Source organism: Prinia subflava, chromosome 2, assembly GCF_021018805.1.
Source record: "Prinia subflava isolate CZ2003 ecotype Zambia chromosome 2, Cam_Psub_1.2, whole genome shotgun sequence".
Taxonomy (NCBI): domain Eukaryota; kingdom Metazoa; phylum Chordata; class Aves; order Passeriformes; family Cisticolidae; genus Prinia; species Prinia subflava.
In genome coordinates this window covers 87,462,157-87,479,064 of record NC_086248.1, presented here as the reverse complement: position 1 = coordinate 87,479,064, position 16,908 = coordinate 87,462,157, and the positions used below count along the sequence as shown (strand labels likewise).

At 54.6% G+C, this 16,908-nt stretch overlaps 2 protein-coding genes across 4 annotated transcripts; one reads left to right on the top strand and one right to left on the bottom strand.

The window, feature by feature from the left end:
* Nucleotides 1-1,101: 1,101 nt before the first annotated feature.
* On the top strand, nucleotides 1,102-7,862 carry HSP90AB1 (heat shock protein 90 alpha family class B member 1). Of its 2 annotated transcripts, none has more exons than XR_010079418.1 (12): nucleotides 1,102-1,260; nucleotides 1,368-1,514; nucleotides 1,681-1,887; nucleotides 2,185-2,344; nucleotides 2,505-2,638; nucleotides 3,105-3,416; nucleotides 3,852-4,017; nucleotides 4,208-4,398; nucleotides 4,679-4,826; nucleotides 4,934-5,202; nucleotides 5,308-5,413; nucleotides 5,628-5,766. XR_010079418.1 is itself a non-coding variant. In XM_063390887.1 (12 exons), the coding sequence occupies exons 2-12, from the start codon at nucleotides 1,368-1,370 to the stop codon at nucleotides 7,396-7,398; spliced, it is 2,178 nt and encodes a 725-aa protein (XP_063246957.1). In that variant the 5' UTR covers nucleotides 1,103-1,260; the 3' UTR covers nucleotides 7,399-7,862. The 2 variants fall into 2 exon arrangements, 1 of the variants encoding a protein (XP_063246957.1); XM_063390887.1 differs by lacking the exon at nucleotides 5,308-5,413 and adding an exon at nucleotides 7,289-7,862 and having other exon boundaries at nucleotides 1,103-1,260; nucleotides 5,628-5,961.
* Nucleotides 7,863-9,745: 1,883 nt separating this feature from the next.
* On the bottom strand, nucleotides 9,746-16,521 carry SLC35B2 (solute carrier family 35 member B2). 2 transcript variants are annotated; one of them, XM_063390888.1, is made up of 4 exons: nucleotides 16,375-16,521; nucleotides 13,550-13,742; nucleotides 13,100-13,260; nucleotides 9,746-11,877 (listed from the first exon to the last, which is right to left on the bottom strand). In XM_063390888.1, exons 2-4 carry the CDS (start codon nucleotides 13,704-13,706, stop codon nucleotides 10,939-10,941), a joined length of 1,257 nt encoding a protein of 418 aa, XP_063246958.1. In that variant the 5' UTR covers nucleotides 13,707-13,742; nucleotides 16,375-16,521; the 3' UTR covers nucleotides 9,746-10,938. The 2 variants fall into 2 exon arrangements, with proteins under 2 accessions (XP_063246958.1, XP_063246959.1); XM_063390889.1 differs by lacking the exons at nucleotides 13,100-13,260; nucleotides 16,375-16,521 and having other exon boundaries at nucleotides 13,550-13,630.
* Between the last annotated feature and the right edge of the window lie 387 nt (nucleotides 16,522-16,908).

Here is a 16,908-nt window from a genome sequence, read left to right as displayed (position 1 = left end):
CACTTCCAGCTTCCTTGGCTCAGGAAGGAGCTTTTGTACCCACAGCTTCAATACAGAATCACAGAATGGATCAGACTGGAAGGGAACACAGTAGATCACCTGGTCGAACATCTCTGCTCAAGCAGGGTCACCCTAGAGCACATGGCACAAGACTGTGTCCAGACAGTTCTTGAGCATCTTCCGTGATGGAATCTCCACAATCTCTGTGGGCAACCTGTTCCAGTGCTGGGTCACCCAAACAGTAAAGAAGTTCTTCCTCATATTCGGGGAGAATTTGTTGTGCATCAGTTTCTGGCCTCTGCCTCTTGTCCTATCCCTTGGCAGCACCGTGCAGAGCCTGGCTCTATCCTCAACACCCTCCCTTGTGATGCTTACAGACATTGATGTCTGTAGACTCCCTTCTCTGTCATCTCGAGGCGGAATAGGCCCATGTCCCTCATCCTTTCCTCTTACGAGAGATGTCCCTGTCCCTTAACCATCCTTTCTACCCTCCTCTGGACCGGCTCCAGGGGTTCCAGGTCTCTCTTGAACTGAGGAGCTCACAAGTGAACAGAGTACTGCAGATACTAGAATGGTAAGGCTTAAGATTGATTTATATTCTTGTTTCCCTCGGACGCTGAAAAGACAACCTCTCCAAACACTGTTTTGCAAAAGCGACACGGGCCTGCCATCCCCTGCGGCCTGACACCTTCTGTCCCCGCCCCCTCCCGCTGCGCCGCCTCGCACGCAGCCTCAGGCGGGCAAAACTCTGCGGCTGCCGGCCCCGGGGGAGCTGCAGGATGGAGCCGGGGCCGAGTGGATTCCCGGTTCCCTGCCCCAGCCATGGAGCCGAGGGGGCGCCGCCGTAACCTCTGTGGAATACTCTGGAAGTGCCTCTCTACCCGTGGCTGTATTCCTCCGCGATGGGGCGCGGAAAAGAGTTCCTCTGCGGGGCTCCCCACCGCCGCTCGCCGCGGCGCTCGGAGGTCCCGGTGCTGCGGCGCTCCGAGCGTCGCGGCCAAGGGCGGCGGGGAGCCGCGGCTGGCGGCCGCACAGCAGCGGCGTGGAGCCGAGCATTCATTGCACGCCCGCCCCCGGCATGGCCGCCGCTAAACGGCAACGCCGATGCCGCCCATACACCATCGATCTGTGGTTCGCAGACCGAGACCCCTTTAAGGCGGAAGGATACAAAGTGCCGAGAGGTACCCTTCCCGTTCCGTGCCTATAAAAGCCGGCCGGTGGGCGCCGTGGTTCTTTCGCCGGTCCCTCACGTCTGAGACGGTAGGGGCAAGACGGGGGATGGGGCTGGGCCTAATGCCCCCACCGCCCCCTCCCTGGTTCTCGTGCCCTGAAAATGTGCTGAAAATAGGCGTGTGTTTGCCTTGTAGATGCCCGAGAAAGTGCAGCACGATGAGGAAGATGCGGAGACCTTCGCCTTCCAGGCGGAGATCGCCCAGCTCATGTCGCTCATTATCAACACCTTCTATTCCAATAAGGAGATCTTCCTGCGGGAGCTCATCTCCAACGCCTCCGACGTGAGCCCGGGCGGGAGTGGGCTCCTTCCTGTGCCGGGGGCTCGGGGTCGGGCTGGGGTCCTTCCGGGGGTGCCGATTCCTGGCTCTCCGGGAAGGCTTGTGCAGGGCAGGGACGGGGGAGGCTGTCGGGCAGGGAGGCCTTGTCGAGCATCCCTCTCTTCCCTAGGCCCTGGATAAGATCCGCTATGAGAGCCTGACCGACCCCTCAAAGCTGGACAGTGGGAAAGAGCTGAAAATTGACATCATCCCCAACCCCCGGGACCGCACACTGACCCTGGTGGACACTGGCATTGGGATGACAAAAGCAGACCTCATCAACAACCTGGGCACCATTGCCAAATCTGGGACTAAAGCCTTCATGGAAGCCCTGCAGGTGGGTTGCCTTTGGCTGCATGGGTTCCTGGGGGTCACAGGCTGGCACTGAATGTACAAATAATAATAAATAATAAAAAGGCCCTGCTGCCTTGTTTGCCGTGGGAACTGTTGGCCTACCCAAGTGTGCTTCCCCCACCTTTCCAACATCAGGGAGGAGCTGAGAGTAGAGCTGGTTGCCTGTTGGCACTTGCATGTTTTTCCCTGTGTGTTTGACCCAGTTCTTTGCTGCTGTGAATCAGTCACAGACATTTCCTATCTCCCCACTGATCTTAGGGGTCTCTCTCTGCTCTCACAGGCTGGCGCAGACATCTCCATGATCGGGCAGTTCGGTGTGGGTTTCTACTCCGCCTATCTGGTGGCTGAGAAGGTGGTTGTCATTACCAAGCACAACGATGACGAGCAGTATGCTTGGGAGTCATCAGCGGGGGGCTCCTTCACTGTCCGAACTGACCACGGTGCGTATTGTGCAAAAAACCAAGCTCGTTTTCCTGCCAGAAGCCCTAGAGCCCTGTCAGTCACACTGGTTAACGCTGGGCATCACATCGTGTTGAAGCTCGAGGTGATCACGCTTGCTCTCTGCCCTGAAATACTGAAGTTTCTCTCCCCACGCTGCAGGTGAGCCCATTGGCCGTGGCACTAAAGTGATCCTGCACTTGAAGGAGGACCAGACTGAGTACCTGGAGGAGCGTCGTGTGAAGGAGGTGGTGAAGAAGCACTCCCAGTTCATTGGCTACCCCATCACGCTCTATGTACGTGAGGAAGGACTGTGGGGACCAACTGGAAAGCTGGAGGCGGGGGTGGGCAGTGTTAGAAAGAGGAGCACAGAAAAGGCCCAGGGTACTGTCCCTTCTGTAGTTCTTGGCTGCTGGGTACTGAGCAGTGGTGCTCTCAGCTGTGGCCAAAGGTGATTTGAGACTGGGGGCTTACTGGAGGTGAAGGAGGTGGGTATCTAGCCACATTAAAGGCCTTTGATCTCTGCAGCTGAAAATCATCTTAAATCAGCTGTGGAAAAAGGAGGGTTTTCTCTTATTTGTCTCTTCTCAGATACAGCTTTTGGTTGCATGACAATGGGCTTTTGAGGACTGGTTCTAAGGGCTTTGACTCCAGATGATGTATTTGTTTGGCCTTGGAGGATGCCATTTTTTTCATCTGGAGCAAAAGGATTTTTGGTAACTTGGGGCTAAGCCTGACTGTTGTGTGTTTCTTTCTCCACAGCTGGAGAAAGAACGTGAGAAAGAGATCAGTGATGATGAAGCAGAGGAGGAGAAAGATGAGAAGGAGGAAGAGTCAGTGTCCAAAGATGAAGAGAAACCCAAAATCGAAGATGTGGGCTCTGATGAGGAGGAGGAGGGAGACAAAGGCAAGAAGAAAAAGACCAAGAAAATCAAGGAGAAATATATTGACCAGGAGGAGCTGAACAAGACCAAACCAATTTGGACCCGCAACCCTGATGACATCACCCAGGAGGAGTATGGCGAGTTCTACAAGAGCCTTACCAATGACTGGGAGGATCACTTGGCTGTCAAGGTGGGTGCTGGGCTACCCTGCCTTCCAGGGAGAGGCAGAGGGCCCCTTTCCTGCCCTTATCCAGAGTCACCACAAGGTTGTGCCTCTGTGGGGCTTAGCACTCAGGCCACTTGGTGATGGAACAACCTGCACTGTGATTCCCATGCGGGTGAAGGATTGGCAGTGCCAGTCTGTGAGCAAGACAGGAGGATGTGGGGTCCCAGAGGAACACTGACTTTTCTGTCTAAGCCTGCTGTATGCCAGAGAACCTTGGCACATAGGGGATAGTGGGCCTGAGCAGGAGGAAACACAGGCTGCTTGGATGCTAGGGATGATGCTGTGCCCCCTTGCCAGCCCCAGTGCTGAGGAGTGGCAGTGGAGCCTCCCTACTGTGAGAGCTGGAGAAAGGAGAAGTGAAGCATCCCAGCAACTTTTTTTTTCTTCCTGGTTCCACAGCACTTCTCTGTGGAAGGGCAGCTGGAGTTCAGGGCCCTGCTTTTCATCCCACGCCGTGCCCCTTTTGACCTCTTTGAGAACAAGAAGAAGAAGAACAACATTAAGCTGTACGTGAGGCGGGTCTTCATCATGGACAGCTGTGACGAGCTCATCCCTGAATACCTAAGTAAGAGCCCCCTGCCTCAGCCTCCCAGTGCAGAGCTGGGAGCCCCACAGCCTGTGGTACCACTTCCAGTACAAAGGGACTGGATGAGGTGCTAGCTGGTGTGGGTGCAGAGCAGTCAGTGTTCCAGCTCTTTTCTGTGTTGAAGCTCAGAATCCTTAACCTGACACCTGTTTACATTTCTCCTGTGCAGACTTCATCCGGGGTGTTGTGGACTCAGAGGACCTTCCTCTGAACATTTCTCGTGAGATGCTCCAGCAGAGCAAGATCCTCAAAGTGATCCGCAAAAACATTGTGAAGAAATGCTTGGAGCTCTTTTCCGAGCTGGCGGAAGACAAAGAGAACTACAAGAAATTTTACGAGGCTTTTTCCAAGAATCTGAAGGTGAGTTGGGTACCCAACACCTGGAGGAGGGAAGGGCCCCTGACCCATCTGCCTGAAGAACAGTCTTGTTCCTATGCTGTGCCTTGTCTGCATGCACATTAGGATAAGGGGAGAGGGTCTTGCGAATGCCTCAGAGTGCCTTTGTAGGCATCTGTCCCCTCTGGCTGCCCTGGGCCAAACCCTCAAATGATCAGGAGCTGGGCAGATGGCTGTGCCTCAAGGCTGGCCAAGTGCATCCAAGTCCTGTCCTGGAGACTTCATGCATCTCTTCTGCCCCCAGCTGGGCATCCATGAGGACTCCACCAACCGAAAGCGCCTTTCGGAGCTGCTGCGGTACCACACATCCCAGTCAGGCGATGAGGTGACTTCGCTTTCTGAGTACGTGTCCCGTATGAAGGAGAACCAGAAGAGCATCTACTACATCACAGGTGAGCCAGAGCTCCTCTGAGCCTAGCAAGGTAGAGGCAGGTAACCTGCATACGAACCGTAATTTAAAACACTTCCTGTGTTTCATTTCTACCCTCCACAAACACAGGGGAGAGCAAGGAGCAGGTTGCTAACTCAGCCTTTGTGGAGCGTGTGCGGAAGCGTGGCTTTGAGGTGGTGTACATGACAGAGCCCATCGATGAGTATTGTGTGCAGCAGCTCAAGGAGTTTGATGGCAAGACCCTGGTATCAGTCACCAAAGAGGGGCTGGAGCTGCCTGAGGATGAGGAGGAGAAAAAAAAGATGGAGGAGAGCAAAGCCAAGTTTGAGAACCTCTGCAAACTTATGAAGGAAATCCTGGACAAGAAGGTGGAGAAGGTGAGATGGGCAGGGAGCTTAGCCCTGGGCTGGAGGGAGGAGGGCTGGGTCCTCCGTGCTGCAGGTGAGGGCCGCCGCTCAATGCATGCCTCTCATCTCCTGCAGAGGAGCCGCTAAAGGAGACTGGAGTCCCAGCATGCACCATCTTGCTCTAAGCAGCCAGGCTGCAGGCGAGGGGCACTGACCCAAATACGTGCATTGATGGGAGAGGGTAAGTGTGGGAAACACGCAGCGGGTGCTCTAAGTGCTGGCTGAGCTGTCCAAATTAGTCTGTGCAGCAGTCCTGGAGCTGTTTGGAGCATCTCTGGTTGCTTTGGGGTGTCCTAGGTGAACCAGGGGCAGACTTGGGCTGTAGTGTGCTGTGGCTGGGCCCAGTCCAGGGCTCATGGGGGCCTTGCTCAGCTAACCCTTGGCTGTGTTGGCAGGTCACTGTCTCAAACCGGCTGGTCTCGTCTCCCTGCTGCATCGTCACCAGCACCTACGGCTGGACAGCCAACATGGAGCGCATCATGAAGGCTCAGGCGCTGCGGGACAACTCCACCATGGGCTATATGATGGCCAAGAAGCACCTGGAGATCAACCCTGACCACCCAATTGTGGAAACGCTGCGCCGGAAGGCTGATGCTGACAAGAACGACAAAGCTGTTAAAGATCTGGTGGTGCTACTCTTTGAGACTGCCCTGCTGTCCTCTGGCTTCTCACTGGAAGATCCCCAGACCCACTCCAACCGCATCTACAGGATGATCAAACTTGGGCTTGGTGGGTATCCATGCAACTCCTCAAGCCTGCAGCAGGCCTGAAAGCAGGTTAGCTGGTCAGGCTAGTGTCTTGGGGCAGGGGGAGGCCGTAAGGGAGCCATGCTGCTGTGATGTGCTGAAGTGGCTCTGTACATAAAGTGGCTAGGAGAAAGTGTAAACCTGGAACAAGGTACTTCAGGAGGGCGTGGGGCTCTGGGTGTGCTGCCCTGTCCTCCACAACACCAGGATGTTCAGATGACAAGCTGAGGCTTTTTATTCCTTCAGAGTAAATGTGAAAAGTCCATCATGGGTGATGTGACCCATCTGGTGATACAGCTTGTGCTCGCACATAGCCTTTTCCTCCAAATTCACTACTTAGCTAAAAATGTAAATCAGAAGGTGCTGTGGCTTGGCACAACTAAGTTAGTAACTCTGTGCTGCCTAGTCTCAGTAGGAGTAAGGTCTCCTCTTAGTCAAGTTGCAGGTAAGGGGACTGTATGGTAGTACAATTTTCTGTTCAGAGTGTACTGAAACAGCAACGTGCAGTGTTGGAAACTGATGAACTCTGGAGTCTTGCAACTGCTTTAGTTGTTACTTGACTGGATTTACTGCATTTTTCTCTAGAGAAACGTTCATGGCTTAAACCACATTCTCCTGGCTTAAACTCCAGGTTTGGTGGTGCTGGGTGACAAATCTCTACTGGATAAAGGAATGCACTCTAATAGCATAGGGAGTATCCATACTAGTGTAGATGTTACTGGGAAGATTCTACTTACTGTTCAGGATTAGCGCTGGAGTTGAGAATAACTTGTAACACTGCTGACTTGCATTTATTAGTTTCCAGCCTGGAGGAAAGGGGACTGAGGGGCGACCTCATTGCAATGTGCAGATTCCTCACCAGGGGAAGCAGAGGGGCCTGCATTGATATCTTTTCTCTGGTGACCAGTGACAGGACCTGAGGGAAGCTCATGAAGCTTTGTCAGGGGAGGTTTAGGTTGGATATTAGGGAAAGGTTTCTTACCCAGAGAGTGGTTGGCCAAGGAACAGACTCCCCAGGGATGTGGTCACAGCACCAAGCCTGCCAGCATTCAAGAAGTGTTTGGACAACACTCTGAGGCACGCGGTGTGATTCTTTGGGCTGTCCTGTGTAGAGGCAGGAGCTGGACTTCAATGATCCTTGTGGGTCTCTTCCAAATCAGAATATGCTATGATTTTGTGAACTATTGCATGCTAATAGCCCCCTTCCTCAGGCTGGGGGCAGGAGCCAGGTTTACTCTGGGACAGGCTGTACATCTGGGATCAGGTGTCATTTGGAGGCCTTACCTCTTCCTTTTCCTCCCCAATCCCAGGCATTGATGAAGATGAGGTGACTGCAGAGGAGCCCAGTGCAGCTGTCCCTGAGGAAATCCCCCCTCTGGAGGGAGATGAAGATACCTCCCGCATGGAGGAGGTAGACTAGAGAAGGAAGGCTCTTCCTTCACCTGCCAGACCTCTGCTCTATGATGTCTGCTTAGAAGATGGTGTGCTCCCACCAGCTGCTACTGACTTCTTGGTGGTGTCTGTTCTTTTGGCTCTGTTTGGCTGGGGTTGTTTTTGGCAGGGTGCAGGAGGGCATGATTCCCTGTTTGTGAGTAGTGGTTCAGGTAGCCTGAGGCCTGTCTGTTCTGTGTCTTTCTGCTTGTGTAGAAACAGCTGATGGGGAGTGGAGGTGTGAGAAGGCATCGGGCTTCCTCTCTCCTCCTCATGGAGTGTCCCATGTTACCAGTAGACATCAAACTTTGTCCTTATTCCATTGGGATGGGAGAGCCCTTCCTCCAAACTGCGGCCTCCCTGATGCCCCAGGATAGCATAATGTATTTTGGCTGGTTTTGTTTATTTTTCTGGTTTTTTGTTCTACTGGAATTAAAGAATTGATGATTCACATGGTGGGGTCCCTTGTGTTTCATGCCTGCTCTACTGAGGAAAATGTCTCACCCTGTGCCTGCAGGCATTGCACTCTCCTGTGTTGGTCTCCCCTGTGCCCTGACTGCTTTTCTAGCCCTGCTTTAGGTGATGTTGATTTCTCCATGCCCTGGCAAGATGAAGTGGATGGAATACATGACCTGCTATGCAGGTGGGGTCATCTCCACTGAGCAGTAGTTCTCCATCTGGAGCACTGCATGCCCCAGCTTGGGAGCAGACTTCCAGTCTGTGTCATCAGCTGGATGAGCTGTGCCAGGGCCTGAGCCCGGGCTGCTGCCGGCTGGTTTGACCTGAACGCCTCTGGGCAGGACAGTGGCAGGAGCCATCTGCCTGTCCCACTGCAGTGTGGAGCAGGGTGTGCAGTGACAGCTCTGGGCTGTAGTGAAGCTGCCTCTCCTCAGCTGTTGGGCCAAAGACCCAATTCCTTTCCTCCCACTGCCAGCCCGCCCTTTCTGGCCTTCAGCAGCCACTGGGGGTTGGGCAGTATCTGGCTTCTTTCCATCTGTGTCCTGTGTGAAAAGCCTGGGACATCCCCTCTAAATGAGCTGCCCCTTGCACTGAGCTCACACTCTGTGAGGTCTGTCACCCTGAGCCACAGTGGCCCTTGGGGTTTGTCACAGAAAAGTGACACCAGCACTGAGATCTCTCGCTGCCCACATGCCAGCTGCCAAAGGCACAAAATAGAATGGGCTTTAGCCAGTATCCGCCTTCAACAGGGAGGCAGAGCCTGCTGCAATCCCTTGCTGCACACCAGGACACTGACTGTGCTGCCAGTGTGGCAGCTGTGTGGGTGCAGCCTGCCAGGGCAGTGGTGGAGCTGAGCTAACAAATTGTTTAGCAGCAGGATTTCTCTCTGGATAGGAAGGTGTTGCCAAACACTGAACCAATAAAAAGCAAATTTTTAAAGTTAATGTCCTGGATTTTCTTTCTCCACTAATGTTTTGTTTAAATCTACATTTAAATTAGAAAGGTTATCCCACTGAATCCCATTCCTAACCTGGCAATGTGAGTTTTTGTTGTTTTGTTTGTTTCGAATCAAAGGAAATCAATTCCATTTTCAGTCTGTCAGCAGATGGTGGGTGCATTTGGGCACATTTGTAGCGCAGGATGAAAAGCTGTGAGGTTGCACAAGCAACTCCAAAAGCTCAGAGCTAGACAAGGAGCACAGGTAAAACTGCTGGAGAGCCAAGTGCTCTGAAACCTGCTCTGGTATCCCTCCAGGCTCAGCTAAGTCACCACTGTCCCTAGTCTCTTCCTGTGTTTCTCTTGTAACCCTCACCTGAGTGTCCCCTTTCTTTCCCTAGCTCTGTTAGGCCCCTGTCCTGTCTCTGATGCCAGACTCCCCCTCACCTACAGAGTTTTTCACCACTCCTCCCACACACATATCGGAGGATGGACCATCCACACCTCAGTCCTCTCCTGGCTCTGGCTGCTGCAGCACACCCCACACAGGGCTACAGCACCAGGGCCCTGGCTGGCAGGTGCTCAGAAGGCTTCTGTATCACCTCTTGGTAGCTACACCCACTGGGAATTCCTTAAGGTGCACCCTTAGGGACCAAGGAGCCAAACTAGACTGAGGCTAAGGCTCCCTCCCCTGCCCACCAGCATAGGCAGCATTCCAAACCTGGCTGTGCTCCCTAGCTGTGTGTACAAGGATCTCCTGTCGGGCCTTGCAGCTTTGAGTGTAACCCTGGTTGATACCAGCCTTGGCAAAGACAGAGAGGCACCTGTATTTGGAAAGACAACTTTGCTGTCCCAGAGAGACTAGGGACACAGGAAGACTTGGAAATCTCTTCCCTCCCTCCAGATACATGGGAAAAAAAAACAACCACAAAACCCCCACGTTTACGCCCATGGCACTATATGCAGCATATTTTTAATTTAATAAAATAAAAAGAGAAAAAAGTTGCTTTTCAAAAGTACCAAAACCTGCTGGTTTGTCAGTCAGGTTGTGTTGACGGGAAAAGGACCGACCAGTAAAACCCAGGCTCCTGGGGAAGAACAGCTTTCACTGCTCCATCCCCTGCTGACCGTGGAGCAGGAACAAGGCACCGCAAGCGGGCTCTGCCCCATGTCCCAACCCTCCAGGCACGGATTGTGGCCAGCCCCTGGGAGAACCAGGGCCAGTGCCTCCAGGCAGCAGGAAACAGTGGGGTTGTTTGTGCTTGTCTGAATGGCAACCACAAAACCCAGACAGCGCGGCACGGAGGGACCCCGAGGTGGTTCTGGGGCTTCTGGGCAGTGCAGCCTTCGGCCCGTTACAGCAGCAGATGTAGCTAAAAAGCAACCTCGAAGGACTCGGCAAGCCTTGGAACTGTCCAGCTCAGGTGCTGCATAAAAATCAGCCTGGGCTGAGGGGAGCAAAGAAAAGTGTCTTGGAGCAGGGGCAAAGAATTGATAAAACCAAACTGGGAGGTACTGCCTTTCACTGCAGTGCCCTCCCAGAACAGATCCCAGGCTGGGAGTAGGACAGGCTGGGAGTCCTTCCCTTGGCTGTGCCTGTACTACCCAGAGCCCCTCCTGGAATGGAGGAAGAGCATTCCCCACCCTTTGATGGGCTCAGCTTGAGATGCCTCACTCAGAGGTGTTTCAAAAAGAAACCTAGTGTTTCACTTGCCCTTTCCTCCTGCCAAGCTCTGTAGTACCAACAGAAATGGAGGAGCATTAGCCAGAGGCAAGACAGTGCCAGGGAAGAGTTCCCTTGTTCATCAGTGACTTTGGGGGAGAAGCCACAAGACAGAGGACAGGAAGGCAGGAATACCAGCAGCCCCATGCTGGTGTGCCCCCAGCCCTGTGCCTTGGCTGTAAGTCTTTAACCTATTAAGGCAAATGGAAAGGTTTGGAGCTGCGTCAGCCCAGTGCATTTCCTGGGCTTGTTCCAGCCCCTTTCCCAGGAAAAGCATGTGGAAAACTGAGTCACTGGTCCTGCCTATCCATACCCCACTCTTCTCCTCAGTGGGTTCTGAGAAATCAAGCAAATACCCTCGAGCAGAGGCAGGACAGCGGGCATGGCTTAAATGCCATGGCCTCAGCTTCCTTAGACCTTTTGTACAGGGCTCTCGCCTGGTGGGAGCTTCTTACTGCGCTTCTTCATGCGGCTGCGGGCGTAGACACGGAGAAAGAGGGCCATGAAGACAACGGCGATGCCCAGCCCACCCACAACAGTGACGGTGTGCCCATAGATGAGGCAGGAGAGGAGGATGGCAAAGGCCTGTCGCAGCGTCATGATGATGGTGAAGACAGCTGCCCCAAACTGGTTGATGGTGTAGAAGATGAAGAGCTGGCCACAGGCAGAGCACACGGAGAGCAGCACGGCGTGGGCGGTGAACTCCGAGTGGCGGGCCATGAAGCGCAGCGACTCCAGCAAGGCACCCTGCTCCAAGAGCGAGCCCACGGTGAAAAGGCAGGAGAAGACATTGACGCCAAACATCATCTGCACGGGAGACATCTTGTAGGTGAAGAGAGCGTCCTGCCAGTTGGAGGTGAAGCTGTCGAAGATGATGTAGCCAGCCAGGAGCACTATGCCAGAGAACGTGGTGACAGTGGACACCGTCCTGTTAGGAGCACTGGAGAGCAGGAACATGCTGACCCCCACGGAGATGAGGGCAGCAGTCAGGTACTCCCAGTACTCGTAACTCTTGCGTGACACCAGTTTGCCCATCATCATCACCGGGATCACCTTGGAGGCCTTGGCCAGCACTTGGGTGGGGAAGCTGATGTATTTGAGTGCCTCATACTGACACCAGCTGCTGAGGATGTTGGAGAGGGAGGCAAAGGAGTATTTGTACATAGGAGCCCCGTGGCGTGGCTGCTTGGTCAGGGCGCAGTACAGACCAGCCACTGTGAAGGCCAGGATGCGGTTCATGAACACGAGGAATTGGGAGTCCTTGAATTTCTCACCAGGGTCTGTTTCAGTGGCACCATAGGTTCTCGTCATCACACGCTCCTGGAGGACACCCCATGTGAGGTAGGAAGCCTGCAAAGCAGCAGGAGCACAGGGAGAGTCAGGACCCACAACAGCAGTTGTCAGCAACAACAGGAAGAAGAGATCCCAGGAGATCCTTGCTTTCCCCAGTGTTGCCTCATCCTCTGCATGGCAATGCTTACCCCAGACAGGACCACGCCCCACTCCCCCTGTCTGAGGGAACCCGCTGTCCCGTGTGGGTACAACCAGGAACATCCTGTTCCAAAGCACACCTGCCCAGTGATCAGGGGAGAAAAGCCCACAGTGCAAACATCCTGGTGAGAGCGAGCACTTAGGCTGTGAACTGCTTTAAGCCTGTGGAACCAGACTGACCGAATCAGGGAACGTTACTGATACACAGCCGCAGCTTTGGTGCCAGCTCCCTGCGGCAGTCCTGGCAGTTTTCCCAGTGGCCTCTGCATTGGTTTTCACTTCCAGCTCCCTAGGCCTGGTTTTTACATCCAAATCAGTTCTAGTTTCAAAACCAGCGGACGAAATTGTCCACAAGGGACAGTCACTGTCCTGGTTGTCATCTCCACTACTTTTGGTGCAACAGCACCAAGCCCCTCACAAAAGTAACGCAGACTACCTCTCATCACACATCTCCCAAGAAACTAAGACACAGAGAGATGGAAGAATTTGGTGGCCCTCAGCAAGTCTGAATGGGTTGGGGGAGCAGGCCAGAGAGTGAGTCATTTCCTGGCTGCAGGACACCTGTGTTTTTCTGTCTCAGTGCCCACATTGCTATTTTTTGTCCTCACAGACCAAAAAGTTGCCCTTCCTAAATGCTCAGGCTGGGGAATCTAACATTTTAAATTCCTATTTATCTGTAGTTGAATTAAGTATTTTCTCTCCAGTACTCAAATTCAATCCATCAAGGCAGAATCCATCAGTCCCAGACAGTGACCCATGGGAGAGCCTGGGAGAAAAGAGGGCTCAAACTATCTGCTGATCTGACACTAGAACAAAAGCAGCCTTAACAATCTGCTGAATCACAGAATTTTCAGAGGCTCTCGAGTACTGCGATCAGACAGACAGGATGCTCCAACCCAAATGACAAAAGCTAAATGGACCTCCACAGCTCTTAAGGACAGACTATCCTGTCCCAGCCTCCAACCCTGCCTTGATCAAGGACAGCACTGCATCCTAGGCCTTCATGGAACTGACAGCCACTAACCCACTGGCCACCTCCTCCTTCCAGAATGGGACAGCCACACATGCACAGGACTCCTACCTGTAGACCAGCAGCACAGAAGAGCAGCTTGAAGACCTGTCGGGCTGTGGAGGACTCTGTGGGCTCTGCTCGCAGTGGCAGTGAGCCATCGTCCTGATGTACAGACTTCACCTCAGAGCCAAACACACAGGACTTGATGACAGGGAAGCAAATGCCTCGGCCTGGACAGGGTAAGAGAAGATGGAGACACAATTAACCAAAGCCTGGGCACCTCATGCTGCACCAGCTTGAGAGGTAAAGCCTCCCTCCTCACGAGCCTCCAGATCTGCTGGCACGGGGGGCTCAGAGAAATTTGTTTCAGGATAGCAGCTGGACAGCAGTGGGACACAGCTCTGTGAGTGGCTCAAGCCTGACAATGCAGGTTGAGGAAACAACCCGAGTGGGGCAGACAGAGGCAGGGCAGAGAGCTCCAAGGGATGCAGGATGTGGAAGGGAAGGTCCCGCTCCTACCTGTCTCCAAGTAGTTCCTTCTCTTGAAGTACTGGATGAGGAGGAAGCCCGGTACCACAATACTCGCATAGCCAGCAGCATTAACAAAGAAACGGAAGAGCCAGAAGTCCCCCCATGAGTCCTGCAGGGCAGGCACGATCTCTTCACCTGTAGCCATCGCAGGGAGGGAAGCCAGCACGAGGGGAAGGCAAAACTGCGGAGAGAGAAAGAGCCAGGTGCTGGGCTACTGGTACCTGGGCAGCTCCACTCCACATGCCTGTAACACCCACCAGCCAACCTGATCCTCATCACCTGAAAAGTCCCCTGGAGCTGAAAAGCACAGGCCAGACATCTATGTTTGCTTGTGTTAAAGGGAGTTGCTCTGGAACATGTGGACTTAAAAGCTTGGATTCCCAGGATTAGAGAGAACACTGCTGTAACCATCTGGTTTTGACTATACTCTTATTCCAAATGCAAGGAGCACCTCACACCTTTCTTTTATAATTTAGACTTTAGCACAGCTTTTGGGTGGAAAAGGAAAAGGTAACTGAATGGAAAAATTGACTCCTACCTAGAAGCTCATGTTTCAAGCCTGTGGCAATGAGCAACTTTCCTTTGGAAGCAAACAGTTCAGAGCTTTCGCCTCCAGCTATACCAGGTGAGTGGAGGAGAGGCAGGGTTTGGGGCTGCCAGCCTCCCCCACCTCCCCGTGCAGCCCTGGGAGTGTGCCAAGGCACTCCTTACGGCTCAGAGGAATTTACCACGGTTCACCCGCTTGGCAAAACACAGCCACAAAGCAAGGCTGGAAAGGAACTTTCCTATCAGCTGTCTGCTTGGGATTTTACCAGGACTATGCAATGAGGTATAGCTGATATTCTTCAGCTATAGCTGTAGGAAGTGATCTAGCCAGCTTTAAAACAGCTTTACTAGTCCTTGAAGGAGTTCTTCCCTTCATCGTCCTCTCTCTCACAGAGGCAATCCTGCAATATTCAGGGGCACCTGGTACTCAACAGAATGAGCCACCAGGCAGAGAACTCCCTACACCCAAGGCCGCCTGCATCCTCCCCTCACAAAAAGTAAGCTGCAGCTTCCTGCATCAGGGTAGAAGGTTTCCCTGGTCCATGCTACATCCCTGCCCCAGTCTCCTCAGTGGGAAAAGCCTCCCAGTTGCCTTGGGGGCCAGATGAGAGTGCTGTGGGCTGGCTACATGAACACACACCTGAAAAGCTCCTGTGACTGAAAGGGATAGAGATGTTAATTCGCCCTCCTCCAGAAACAAGAGAGTCAGAGGAATTTAGGCCCTATTTAGGGGTGTACCTGGCCCAAATATTGTATAGCTGTGACCTCTAGTAGCCCCCACAGGAAACTCAGAGATTTACAAACTTAAGGGCTTTAAAGGCAAGAAAGTCCCCTGCCATTTCACGAGCAAGCACTCCCACCAATCTCTTGTTCCCTTGGGAAAGACCTCAGGGACTTTTCTCGTCCTCAGCTACTGTGGCCAGGCCCTTGGAGTTCAATAACGTCACCAAAGCTGAGGCTGTGTTTCACCCAGAAATCTCCCTTCTGTGACTTAAAGGACATAGAAATTCCCAACCCAGAGAGAGGAACAAATGGCTAGGAGTAGATTTCTTTGCCTGCTTCCTACTCCTCAGTCTCCCCGCTCCCCTAGAAAAGACAGTCTGACACCTCCACTCCATCTCTCCTGATGCAGGGGCATCATCACAGGCTCTTCAGGTGCTGTGGGATGCAATAACAGGGCTCGGTGATCGCACCTGGGGCCGAAGCTGCCCATGCGCTCCTGGGTTTGTCCATATTAAGTAACTCTGGCTGATGGTGGGGTGCAGAAACGCCGTTCACTTTTGCAGAAGTCAGATACAAATAACAGGGTCTGTTGCCACATTTGCAGCTTGCCAGGGATTGCAAGCTCCGTTCAGCACGATTGCGCCTGCTGTTACCCCGCCAGCTCCTGCAGCGCTGCCATGGGAGGAGAATCAGCTCCGCTCTCCCACAGCGACCGTGAGGAGGAGGCTATGGAGGGACAATGGCTCTCTATGCCTGAGCTAGCAATTCCCAGGCCCCCAGAGCTGACTCGGTGCAGCAGGCCCTGCCCTCTCTGCCGAGGCTGGGAAGGAACAGGGGCGCCAGTGTTACAGGTAGAAGGCGGGGGGGCTGAGCAGGCAGCATGCTGAGGCGTGAAAGGATCCTCAGTGTGCGGAGCAGCCCAGGACAGCACAGCGGCCGCGGCTCCGCTGGGCACTGCGAGGGCAGATCTCAAACGCGCCGCTTCGGAGCCGGGCTGGCACCCAGCCCTCTGCCTGGGATGCACCTTTTGGGTCCCGGCTCTGAAGAAGATCCTGCCCTGATACTCCTGAGCGCGCCTCCAGCGCTGGGAAGGGCTGAGGTCAAACACAAGCTTGGAGCCGACAAGTCCATACTAACATTTCGGGCTCTCGTCGCTGCTGCCTGTCCCTGTCCCTGCACGCAGCCGGGTCGCAGGGGGTCCCTGCCATGGTTCCCCCAGGGCCCAGCGCCGCCTCTGCCCGGCGGCCACGAGCAGAGGCACCGGGCTGCGGCTCCCCGCCGGCCGCGGGGCTCCCTCCGCCGCGGGCCTCCAGGGAGGGGAGAGCCCTGCGCTTGCCGCTCCGGGGCTTCTCTGCCGGTGGCCCCGCGGGAGCGGCAGCGCCCGGCCGGGTGCGGGGCGAGCGTGGCCCCGGCGCCGCCTCCCTGCCCGGCGGCCACGTTCGCAGCGAGCAGGCCGGCAGCGCGGCCGCAGCCCTCGCCCAGCAGGGCAGCTGCCGCCCGCGGCCCGGCCCGCCCTCCGCGCCCGCCCCGGCCTCGTTACCCACCTGCGGCCCGGCCCCGGCCCGCTCCCGGCCGGCTCCCCTCGGCTCCGCTCCCGGCGGCGGCGGCGGCGGCGGCGGAACCCCCGCCCGGCGGGCGCGCTCCGCGCCCCACAGCGCCCCTGCCGCTCCGGAGGGACCGCGGCGGGCGGGGCGGGGCCGCCATCGCAGCAGCGATCAGGTTGGAAGAGACCTGAGATCATCGAGCCCAACCTGGGACCGAACACCACCGTCTCAACTGGACCATGGCACTGAGTGCCACAACCAGTCTTTCCTTAAACACCTCCAGGGAAGGTGACTCCACCACCCTCCTTGGCCTGTCTATTCCAATGTCTAATCGCTCTTTGTGTAGAGAAAGTCCTCCTGCCATCCAGCCTAAATCTCCCTGGGCAGAGCTACATGTACTCTTGTCACGTTGCTGGTTGCCTAAAAAAAGAAGCTGATCCCCACCTGAGTACACTCACCTATGATGGAGGTGTAGAGAGTGATGAAGTATCCTCTGGGCCTCCTTTTCTCCAGGCTGAACAGCCCCAGCTCCCT